General features: G+C 45.9%; 1 protein-coding gene across 3 annotated transcripts in view; it reads right to left on the bottom strand.

Moving 5' to 3' along the window:
- Positions 1 to 11,704, bottom strand: part of SRGAP2 (SLIT-ROBO Rho GTPase activating protein 2) — an 89,605-nt gene that overhangs the window by 18,763 nt on the left and 59,138 nt on the right. For 2 of the 3 annotated variants that reach the window (XM_010017249.1, XM_010017250.1), the window contains exons 9-13: positions 11,494 to 11,691; positions 7,032 to 7,116; positions 4,690 to 4,717; positions 2,697 to 2,721; positions 1,290 to 1,350 (exon numbers count right to left, since the gene is read on the bottom strand). In XM_010017249.1, coding sequence (XP_010015551.1) covers positions 1,290 to 1,350; positions 2,697 to 2,721; positions 4,690 to 4,717; positions 7,032 to 7,116; positions 11,494 to 11,691 — 397 coding nt within the window. Of the gene's footprint in view, positions 1 to 1,289; positions 1,351 to 2,696; positions 2,728 to 4,689; positions 4,718 to 7,031; positions 7,117 to 11,493; positions 11,692 to 11,704 lie in introns of all 3 variants that reach the window. The other variant, XM_010017248.1, reaches the window with a different exon arrangement.

The following is an 11,704-nucleotide window of genomic DNA, read 5'->3' as shown; positions in this document are numbered from 1 at the left end:
CCCCATCCCTGGCAGTGTTCAAGGCCAGGTTGGACACAGGGGCTTGGAGCAACCTGCTCTACTGGAAGGTGTCCCTGCCCGTGGCAGGGTTTGGAGCTGGAGGAGCTCTAAGGTCCCTTCACCCCAAACCAGGCTGGGATTCTGTGATTCTCTTGAATGTGTCTGTGGCCTCTTCCCCTCCATTTCTGCAACTGTTTTTATCACAACGAGACCTTTGCAGTATGTGGCTGCATCTGGGAGCTGTGACACACTGCTCTAACAGTGAAAAGAAACAATCCCAAGTGCAGAGAGGCAAGAAGGAAGATGACATTCATCCCACACCTCCGCAGTGAAACATTTCAAAATGCCAGTCAGGCTACCTCCAACATCCCTTCCTGCAGCGCAAGTGCGTCAGGCAGCTTTCGCACTGCTTCTGCCCAACATGGGCTTGTGGTATAAAAATCACACTCCTGCTAACTCCAAACTGTACCTTTGTGCCATGATCTGACATTTAGCACAGGAACCAGTCGAGTATGTGGGAAAACCTGTCTAAGTTAACCCAGGAATAAGAGTCTAAGAAATGAAACCTCCTGATGTGTAGATGGAGGCCCCCAGTGCCATGGGTTAGTGGTGGACTTGGCAGTGCTGGTGTAAAGGTTGGACTTGATGATCTTAAAGGTCTTTTCCAACCTAGATGATTCTATGAGCCCCATTTGTCATGCCCAGTTCTCAGTGCAATGTGGTTTCAATGGTTTTGTCAGCAAAACCCCAAGTATGGCCTTAATGAGCAATTAAAGCACTCGGTCCTTCCACGCGATGCTGAAAATGGGACTCGAGATTAGAGTTTCTAAACTGGCAATTAAACAAGGCAAATGGAAATGGGACCCACTACCTGACTCTGTTGTGGTTAATGAAGATAAATTCCATCTCTTTCTCAATATGTTAATTCAAGGCTGGTTTACATGCTCCTAACAAGTGACACCGATTAAAAATGAAAACAAATTACAATAAACATATAAAATCTTCATGCATCCAAGGCTGTGAAGTTAACCTTGGAAACAGGTATGAATCACCTCATTGTGGCAATGAGAAAGCAATTAATTCACTACTTGACCTCCTACAGTGTGTTCCTCCTCCTCTAGAAAAAGCATTGACTGGTGGTGGTGAAGGCCACACTTCAGGGCTCAAAGCAAGGTGAGTGGTGGTGAGGCACAAGTGGTTCTAAGGATGGGAACCTTATTTTACAAGAAACAAAGGGATATTGTTGGACAAACAATATTTGCAAGGACCCCTTTTGTCCATAAACTCACCATGTCTGCTAATGAATCGTATGCAGCTTTCCACGACCAGGGGAATGGCTTGTGAAGAGTCCTGGAGGGAGAGGTTTAAACAAGAGCAGTCAGAATGCAGAGTGATGGTGAAAGTGGAGAAAAGAAGAAGAATGGAAAGCAAAATTATCCTCTCATCTGCCACCTTCTGCTTCCATGTGATCCACGTGTGTTTAGTGAATAGCCCAGCAGTGACCTGCAGTCACAACCCATTCAATAAGGTCCCTGCTCATGGTAAAGAGTTGTCAGTTCAAGGCCCCAGCACAGTCACATCTTCTAGATGGCCAGTTTCCAGCTTATACAACATTCAGTATGGAAATGAGCTTTTACACTCTGCTGCTCTCTACTTCACAGATTACTTTCCAGACAACTGAGTTGCTGCAGAGGCTGCAGTTATTCCTCCCATTTTGGGGAACAGCAACTAAGCAACCACAGTGCTGCGGTTTGCTTAAGGTCAGATGCCAGTGAGTAGAATTACCACGTGATTAATACTTCAGGTTTCTGTTTATATAGTAGGAACTTGCAGAGAATCACATATTCTGAGTCCCCAGCAGAGATTAAACCCCTCCAAGCAGTTCTGGTTTAAATGTTAGGTGCCAATCCCAAAACCCCGTTAAATCGAAGTAGGCTACTGCAAGCTGTGGGTTCAGGGTTTGCAAACACATCATTTCTTAATTCAGGTTTCCAAACCAGACACAGAATATGCTTCTGAGACACCTCGAAAACTACCTGTGAAAATGGCAATCACAGCACACACAAGCTTCATTTGCAGCATCCATTTTAGAGCAATTAGGGACAACAATTAAGCTTAGAAAATGAGAAAGGTCTGACTCTGCACGCCAAAACAACAACTTGCTCTCTTCATTTCCAGCGTACAAAGAGCTTTAAAACTATAAAGCAGCCCCCCAAGATGGACTGTATGAAATCAAGCCAAATTTTATCTTTACAGTATTAACAAGAAATACTTTGGGTTTTTCCCTATCTCAAAGAAACACATTTGAGCTCATCAGGTACTAAAGGGTAACAGATTATCCGCCACAGCCAGGGAAACAAAGCATCCCTGTTGTAAGTCTTTATTACTAGGAGGGGGAATGGCTTTAACCTGCCAGAGGGGAGATTGAGATGAGCTCTGAGGCAGAAGCTCTTCCCTGTGAGGGTGCTGAGGCGCTGGCACAGGGTGCCCAGCGAAGCTGCTCTAGTGGAAGGTGACCCTGCCTGTGGCAAGGGGTGGGACTGGATCAAGCTTTAAGCTCCCTTCCAACACGAACTATTCCATGAGTCTATGACTCAAGTAAGAGAGGGAGGAAGGATAAGAAGCAGCAGCTTGCTCTCCCTCTATCCTCCCTCTACACACATCCCTGTTTTGTTACTTAAGGAAATGTTTGTTACCTGCTTCCTCACAGTGGAGCTGCGCCTGCCGCTGGGGAGAGCGGAACCGCCCATGGGTGCAGGAGGGAAAAACAGAAGAGAAAAGTCAAGATAATCCTCTACCATCCCTGTCCATCCGGTTGGAATTCCAAACCACACATATTTTGGGGGAGGGGTGGAGCCAGACAGACAAGTCAATCACAGGGACTGAGTCTCATTCAATTCATAGAACTTCAGGAAGATTTTAAGTAACTTTAAATCACTACAAACCTGAAATAGACACAAGGGAGTCTGCTGCTTTGACAAAAGATTACCCTTGACATTCTAATTCCAGCCACGTGGAAATCTGTCCTACAGGGCTCCTTGGTGAAGATGAAGTTTCTTACCAATTGCTCAGAGCTGTGCTCCCGAAGAGCTGCTCCACAGAGGGGAGAAGCAGGTGGGAGCAGGCTGGTTCCCACCGTGCTGCTACCAGCTTCCACTGGGGAACCCTCAAACACCAGCACACACCAACCAGGCTGAGCCTTGTCAGTACAAACCATCAGCCTCATTTATTTTTGTGGGTAGACATTAATTGTAGAAAAATAGGCAAAAAAAAGCCTTGCTTGGCCAGGATCCTTCCCCTCCAAATTGATTACTGGGGTTTAAAATTCCTATAGTAGCTTGTAAAAATGAAGCATGAGGGATAACAGGAGAGAGGCTCTATTGTAGCACTGAAGCCAATTCCCTGCTAGGGTTGATGGCTGCTGAATTCTAAATCAGGTGATGAGAAGTGTGATTTTTTCAAAGGCTGTACAATGTGTTAATTCGGGGGAAATTCCTTTTATCAAAATCAAAACCTGAATGAAGAGAAAGAAATGCGATTCCATGGGCTGTCACCGACAATAAGGTCTCTTTTAAGCTATTAGCAGTAATGATTCTTTGCTATTTAAAAGTGTTTCATGATGAATAATATTTTATTATTACAGATGTCAGGCTGTAATTAGGACCTGTCAGCTTTGCTTTGCTGGAAGGAATGTGAAAAGTAGTGATGACTCCAGATCGGTAGCAATCACCTTCCTTTTGTTAACAAGGCAGGATGATGCACAGCCCCTGCTCCAGCTCCTTGTGCCCAGTGGAGCTCTTGGAATCCATCAATTTGGAGATGGAGATTTGTTATGTTTTAGCAAAGGCCCATCAGGAGAAGCTTAGTTATGGTTCTGTGATTGGTGCTAATCATAAAGGAAAAGTTTATTCTCCACAACCTCTATAGTGCTACAATCCAGAGAGTGTCAATGGGATGAAGAGTTTTCCAGTTTGTTTAGAGATGTGGGTCTGATAATGTGAGTCCAGAGGAGGCCATGGAGATGCTGCAAGGGCTGGAGCAGCTCTGCTCTGGAGCCAGGCTGAGAGAGCTGGGCTGGGGCAGCTGGAGAAGAGAAGGCTCCTGAAGGGGACACCTTAGAGCAGCTCCAGGTGTCTAAAGGGGCTATGGGTGTCCAAGGCCAGGTTGGACACAGGGACTCTGAGCAACCTGCTCTAGTGGAAAGTGTCCCTGCCTGGGGCAGGGGTTGGAGCTGGAGGAGCTTTAACGTCCCTTCCAACCCAAACCAGTCTGGGATTCTATGATAATCAGCCCCATACACAAACCCTGCAGATAAACCCTGCAGGGTCACGGGGCCATCTCTGTTACTGGAATAGGAACATGCTTATTAAAATCTGATGTAGTGCCACAACTGCAGTGGCAGCCCAGGGCCCCAGCAAGCAACGGGAGGTGTTAAAGCAGGTTCTGCATCAAAAGAAATATTCCTTATTCACCCAACCAGAAGTTACTAAACAGATACATAAGCTGCACCACCACCTTGCACCGATGTAGGTAATAGCGATGGTATTCAAAGCCATATGAACCAGCATAGACTTGTTTACATATTAGCTAAATAAGTATTTTTATCTAACAGAAACAGATCCTGGGCTGGTAATAGATCCAGAATTGACCAGACTGGCCTTAAAACATGATCCCTTGAGCCACACCTACCTGGCAAGGGAGCAGTCAGTCCGTTGACCTGGTAAGAAGACAAAGAAATACAGCGTTAGGAATGGAATACTTGCAAAAGCTTTGTAAAGCCAAGTTTGAAAGGAGATAGAGGAGAAAAGCCATTGGAGATGGAGGAGGCATCTCTGGGGAGTTGGACAGGGGTTGCCTCCTCGAGGAGCACTGCTGGGGAGAGCACAGAAGCCCATCCCCACGCTAAGGATTCCTTAATGCAGCAGCGTTTTAGTAACAGCACAAGGAAAGAGACCCAGGAAACTTGTGCTATTTGGAATTGGCCATGCCGGGCCTTCTGCTGGTACAGATCATCATCAGTGAAGACACACTGATTTACAACAGCTTGAAAATCCCTCTTCCCTACGGCTGCCTTCCTGCTCCTGGGGAGCTGGAAGAATGAACGAGGGAAACATCTAATTGCTGATGGCTGACAATTAGCTGCACATATCTTGATAGCCACTTTCCTCTCCCCACACAGAGCCAAAACAGTGCATAATTTACAGGAAAATGTTGTTCTGAAGCAGAATTTCCAGCCACCTGTCCCATTCCCAGCATAGAATATTCATATATATAACTGACATGGCTGTGGCAACAGCAAGGGGCTCCTACGGAAGGGTGACAAGCGTGGACAGTAGGCAGGGACATAATTACTTGTAGATGGGAAGACGTGCTGCTATTTTTATTACTGGAACTTGCCATCTTTAGATTAAGGTAATTTGCAAGAGGACTAATAAATGTCACCTGAGGATGGGGCAAAGAAGAAGGATTATAAGAAACCCATGAATTTTGCAGCGACTGAGGACACGCAGCTCATTTTTCACTGAAGGTTCTAATCACGCTCCAGGGACTTGTGAAAGGAATTTTATTTGCCCATTTCCCAATTAAGGGACATTTTATGGATAAGTCTAGGCACGGTCCCCAGTTTGTACCATTAACCTGCTAATGTGGGTTTGGAGCTGTAATGTACCTTCCTTTCTCAGCCCCCTTTGATCTCAAAGATGACAAAGTGAGCTCTCCTTGACACACACTGGGTTCCTCCACAGGGGGACTGAGGAAGCTCTGATTTGCAAAGCAACCACGAGAAAACAGAAGCAGCCTTTAAATCTGCATAGCAATACAGGAATCACATTTAATTTCCTCTTCTTTTCCCCCCTCCACAGCTTGAGATGGGTTTGGGGGCAGGCAGGTTAAGAGGAAACAGGGCTTGGTATGCAGAGGTCAGCTATGATCCAGGAATGTGATTAGTCACAGGGCAGCCCGGGTGTCACTTGGAGATATTTAGAAGCAGAAGCAAAATCCCCTAAGGACACAAATCTTTGGCTTCAACCACCCTTTCTAAAGCTGAAGAGACGAGCAACTTGAAACAATAAAGCTCAAAATGATGGCAACATCCTTCCCTTACCTTGTGGTTTTGGTCTGCTAAACCTGAAACTCTTAATTACTGTAGCAATAAGTACTGTAGTTTTTATAGTGCATTTTTAAACGGAAAGCTAAACACTTCAAAGGCCACATGCTGTTTAAGTTTTCATTCAGAAGATTTGCACACCGTAAACTGTGGGGAGTCCAGTTAAGTTCCAGATCAAAACACGAGCCCTGCTCCAGCACATCAACCCAGGAATGAGTTGAGCCCTCTTCTGACCTGACATTTAGACTGTTAAAACCTTCTCCTCTGCAAATACAAGGCAGGCAGGTTTCTATGGAAACTTGGATGCATAGTTTAAGTGTGTCTGGCCAACAGGATTTGCCCATACCATGAAGGGGAAGAAATCTTCCTTTGTTCTGACACTAACAGCAAATGCATAGTCAGTTCTGGCTGCTGCCCCCTGACTAATGCCCTCTGGATAGGCAACATATTTGCCATGCTCTGAAATGTGTTTGATTCTTCTAATAAAAGCCTGGGCTCACATGCACTGGTTTGGTCTGGACTGAAGCCACAGAGGTGAGAAGCAGCTAAACTACCATGCAAGTAAAACTTCTGCCCAGGCTAAGAAGGAAACACTGCTCAACCAGGAGTAAAATGCAGATTTCAAGGTTTACCCTGATATGGATTGTAAAGTGAGAAGCAGAGCGCGTGTGTGCAGGGAGAGGACAAGATGAACGAGGGGGTTGTGCCTCATCCATTAGTGATTCATTAAGCACTTTCTGTGCACCATTAATCCAACAGCCATGGAGGTCATTTGGCTTCTCCAGCATGCAGATCAGAAAGAGAAATTCATAAACCATGGGTATGGCCACTTTGCATCAGACATCCAAGCCCACTGCACTCAGCTGACTAACCAGGTAAGTGCAATAGCCTGGCTACTGGCAGAGAGGAGCAGCCCCAGACTCACTTTCTCCCAGGGTCTTCTGAAGAAGGTCATGTTTGGCTTGAAGCTTCGTTATCAGGTTCCTGCCCTCCAGATACTCCTTCATTTTCTGTGAAAGTGGAAAAAAAACCAAGATTGTGAGTGGAAAATTAATTTCTTTGATTGCATTTTAGGTTACTGGATCCTGAACATGATGCTGAAGAGAGAATGAAGAGCTCATAGCTGTAAAGTGGAGAGCTCATAGCAGCCTTCCAGTATCTGAAGTGGGGCTTACAAGGATGCTGGAGGGGACACTTCATCAGGGACTGAAGCAATAGGACAAAAGGATGGGTTCAAACAGGGAAGATTTAGGTTAGATCTAAGGCAGAAGCTCTTCCCTGTGAGGGTGCTGAGGTGCTGGCACAGGGTGCCCAGAGAAGCTGTGGCTGCCCCATCCCTGGCAGTGTTCAAGGCCAGGTTGGACACAGGGGCTTGGAGCAACCTGCTCTAGTGGAAGGTGTCCCTGCCCGTGGCAGGGGTTGGGACTGGAGGAGCTTTAAGGTCCCTTCAACCCAAACCAGTCTGAGATTCTCTGATCCTATAAATTATGCTGACATTTAGCATGCAAAGGATGAACTAAGTCCTCCTGGGTTCTCTAAAGCAAACCTGGAGTTCAGTCCATCCAGATCTGCAGTGCAATTTCTATTGTTTCACTGTGGAATCAGCTGAATGTTTGGCATCTTTTCAAGCCATCTGAGAAGCTGTCATGCCTCTCCCCTGCAGACAGGGTGGAATGGAAATGCGCTTCCCTCGCGCGTCACGGGCAGTGAATGAACAATCTGTTTTAACAAACTAAAAGGCTGCTACTGTGCTGCTTCTCTCACTTAACCTCCCTCACCCCACTTTACTTGTCAAATTGTACGTCTGCCTCCACGCTGGATGATACTCAGGGTTGCAGGGGGGGCACAGGACAAAACAAATACAGATACTATTGAAGTTCAGATTTGTTCTCTGGATGAAACATTACACAATCATGCAGTCATTCCCTCCCCCCCCCCTTCTTTCTGGTTTTTCACAGCTCTGCAATTGCTTGGGGTTCTTTTTTTTACAGCTCTTTCATCTCTTGTTTTGCAGTTCAGAACAGCATTATTTATCTCCAGGGTGCTGCAGTGCATAAAACACTTTGCTGTACAGTAGCTGTCCACATTATAATTAGGACACGTTTACATACATAGACCAGAACTCTTCAAATACCTCATGATTCTAAAGAATGGCCCTGCGACACTTGAAACATTCAGTGAGTAAATGAACACAAAGAAAGGATTCTCATTTAATAAGGAAATGTCTCAGGTTTTGTCTTCATCTTTCCCCAAGTCCATCCATTTTTGTTCTGCCTAGAGAGGAAAAGGCACCAGGGAGACCTTAGAGCAGCTCCAGGGCCTAAAGCGGCCTCAAGAAACCTGGAGAGGGGCTTTGGACAAGGGATGGAGGGACAGGACAAGGGGAATGGCTTGAACCTGCCAGAGGGGAGATTGAGATGAGCTCTGGGGCAGAAGCTCTTCCCTGTGAGGGTGCTGAGGCGCTGGCACAGGGTGCCCAGAGGAGCTGTGGCTGCCCCAGCCCGGGCAGTGCTCAAGGCCAGGTTGGACACAGGGGCTTGGGGCAACCTGCTCTAGTGGAAGGGGTCCCTGCCTGGGGCAGGGGCTGGAGCTGGAGGAGGTTTCAGGTCCCTTCAACACAAACCAGGCTGGGATTCTGTGATACACAACAGGAGCACGGAGAGTGGGGCGAACCTTCCAGGAACTAAGGAGCATCCACCGTGGTCTCTCCAGCAGTTGTGTGTACTGACAGGACAGACAAAAATGTCTGAGTTGGGCCTTTAATGAACTACCAAAGTGTATGTTTTACGTCCCTTTGGTTGACAACACTGGAAGAAAAATACACAAGAATTAAGCCCCTTTGGAGTATCTCAGCACTTCCTATTCCTATAATTAATACTTCAACTTTCTGTTGTTGTTTTAGAAGAAAACAGGAAGCGTGATCACTGTGGCAAAAAAAGACCATATTTCTTGACATTTCCCTGCAGAATCTGCTCCCTAAGTCCCAACTGTGTGTTTTGCTCCAGCAGTTAAATGGAGCACGCTCTGGCACTCGCCCATGCTCGGGCCGATCACTCTGGCTCCGAGGCATCAATGGTGGGCCTGTTAAGACCATTGTCTGCCTGCAGATGGGTACCAGGGATTGTTTGAAGGGAGCAGAAGAGAAGGTTCCTACCCAGTGCAGCATTTCATGCATTCTGTTTCCTCATGCCTAACATTCTGTACCCTGCCTCTTACAAGGATGCTTATGAATAAAACCCCCTCATTTTAAAATAAGGCTTCAGGCTGTTTTCAATGAATTAAAGAGCCATTAGCATTTGATTTCTGGCTTAATAAAAACAGTAAAAAAAGAAAATAATCAAACTACAGGAGAACTCCTAAGGATTTAATTCTAGCAGAGCACAGCTGGAGTCAGACTAAGTACAATCAGACGCAAAGCAGCAGAAACATCCTCAAGTCATGTTCGACAGAGATTGAGCATTTGGCACCTACCAGCTCCTCACAACCATGCAACTTCAGCACCCTCTCTGAGTCCAAACCCACTGCAGTATTTGTCCAGTAAGAATTCCTGGTCAGGTGGCATTTAAAATGAAGCCAAACACAAACTATGCTGTTAAACAGGGAAGTTCAGGTTAGATGTAAGTTAGAAGCTCTTCCCTGTGAGGGTGCTGAGGCGCTGGCACAGGGTGCCCAGAGAAGCTGTGGCTGCCCCATCCCTGGCAGTGTTCAAGGGCAGGTTGGACACAGGGGCTTGGAGCAACCTGCTCTACTGGAAGGTGTCCCTGCCCAGGGCAGGGGTTGGGACTGGAGGAGCTTTAAGGTCCCTTCAACCCAAACCAGGCTGGGATTTCGTGATGATTCTAAGAACTAAAATTAGCCCGTTTTAGAGGTGAAGGGAATTACATCATTCCTCTCCCTTTCCCCTTCTCAGGTAGGGTGGAGTGCCAGCTGGATTACACTCAGCAGTATGAGTTCAGCACTGACAGCCATCCTCATGCTGGCTCCAGTTTCGCCGCAGTGATACCCAGGCCACATCCCCAGTTTTGCCCCCCTGACGTCGCTGCCACCTCCCTGCTTCAGCTCTCTGCATTAGCTCAGTGCTAAGTCAATCATCATTCCTTTGCCTTTCACTGACACAGGGAAGTTTAAGCTTCTATTCTGAATACAAATCTTCCTTCAAAGCCTTAACAACAGAGCAGTCTCGGCACCAGTGTGCAGTGACATGCCTCTAGTGGAAACACAGATTACACTAGCGTAGAGATACTACAGGCAGTACTCCTTCAATTCAATCCCCTTGGTGGCATCACTATCTTTACCTAAGAGCTCTGCCTTGCTAGCGATGCAGTACACACTAACATGGAATACTCTTTCGAATTAGTATTTTCCTTTCCATTCCTATCCCTCAGCATTTAGCACATCATAAGGTATGTGGGGATTTAAACCTCTGTTCTGCACTACTTTGCTTTTCTCCCTACACAAAGAATGCCTCGCCCTGATCACTGCACAGCTCTGTCCTGTCTCATTAACATCCATCTGAGTGTTCGCTCATACACTGAACAACCTGCTCCTTATAGATTCAAAGCTTGAAATCCTAATAAAGGGCAGTAGATCAATCAACCAAGCATCTGATTAGGCTGGTTAGAGCGGGCTGCCATGGCCAGCTCCCTTCTGCACAGTTTCAATAACCAGCTTCACCTACAAAGGCTTTTTCATTTATTTAAGTCAAAGCCTGACAGGAGCCATCCTGCCAGCGAGTTTTATCTGCACAGAAACTTCAGGCTTCTAATAAGCAGCACCATTCTTGGAAGAGGAACGTAAAGGGCATTAAGTATAGCAAAAGATGCCCGAAGGAATGACAAAGCAACCAGGGTAAGAGGTACGATTTTCATCTGCTGGTCTGAAATACCTTTTAAATGGAAATGAATTCAACAGTTCAACATCAATCTAATTTAGGGGAAAAAAAACCCCCCATAGAGTCTGTTACAAAATTCAATCTAAAAAGCTTTTAGCATCTTGTAAAAATGCATCGACTCAATTAAAAGCTGATGTGAGCTGAAACTGCAAGATGATAACAACAAATGAAAGAGCTCAACATTCTTTTAGTTTGCATTATTTCTGAAATTGATATTTACAAGTTATTAAGTTCTCCCTCAGACAAATCCTTTTAGATGCAGGAGAAATCAAATTTTACACGATTTATCCACAGCCTAAGTTTGCATCAACAAAGGGATCCCTGTTTATTTGTCAAGAATTCAAAGCACCCGCTTTTAAACCCTAAGATACTTACTCTGCTTGTCCAAAATCAATCACAGCAGCATTTTTGCAAGGCGATAGCATCAGTTTGCACTCTCTTGTGAGTGTAATTCTAAATACATTACACGTGCTTGTACTGCAAATTAACTCCTTACTGTGAAGTAGAACTGCTCTGTCTCCTGCTGGTTGGCCCGTCTCTTGGCAATGCTGGGTTTGCTCATGAATGTTTCCGAGACGGTGGATTTCACAGACTCCATCGAGTTGCTGTACTGAAAACAGTCCGAGACATCAAAGTCCTCTATCGTGACTATATCCTGGATTGTCTGGAGTGTAGCTTCCATAGTCTTCTTTACCTGGCCAGCAGGA

This window comes from Nestor notabilis, unplaced genomic scaffold (genome assembly GCF_000696875.1).
Source record: "Nestor notabilis isolate BGI_N333 unplaced genomic scaffold, ASM69687v1 scaffold8456, whole genome shotgun sequence".
Classification (NCBI taxonomy): Eukaryota; Metazoa; Chordata; class Aves; order Psittaciformes; family Psittacidae; genus Nestor; species Nestor notabilis.
The sequence above is the reverse complement of the archived record's forward strand: the minus strand, read 5'-3'. Positions and strand labels throughout refer to the sequence as shown.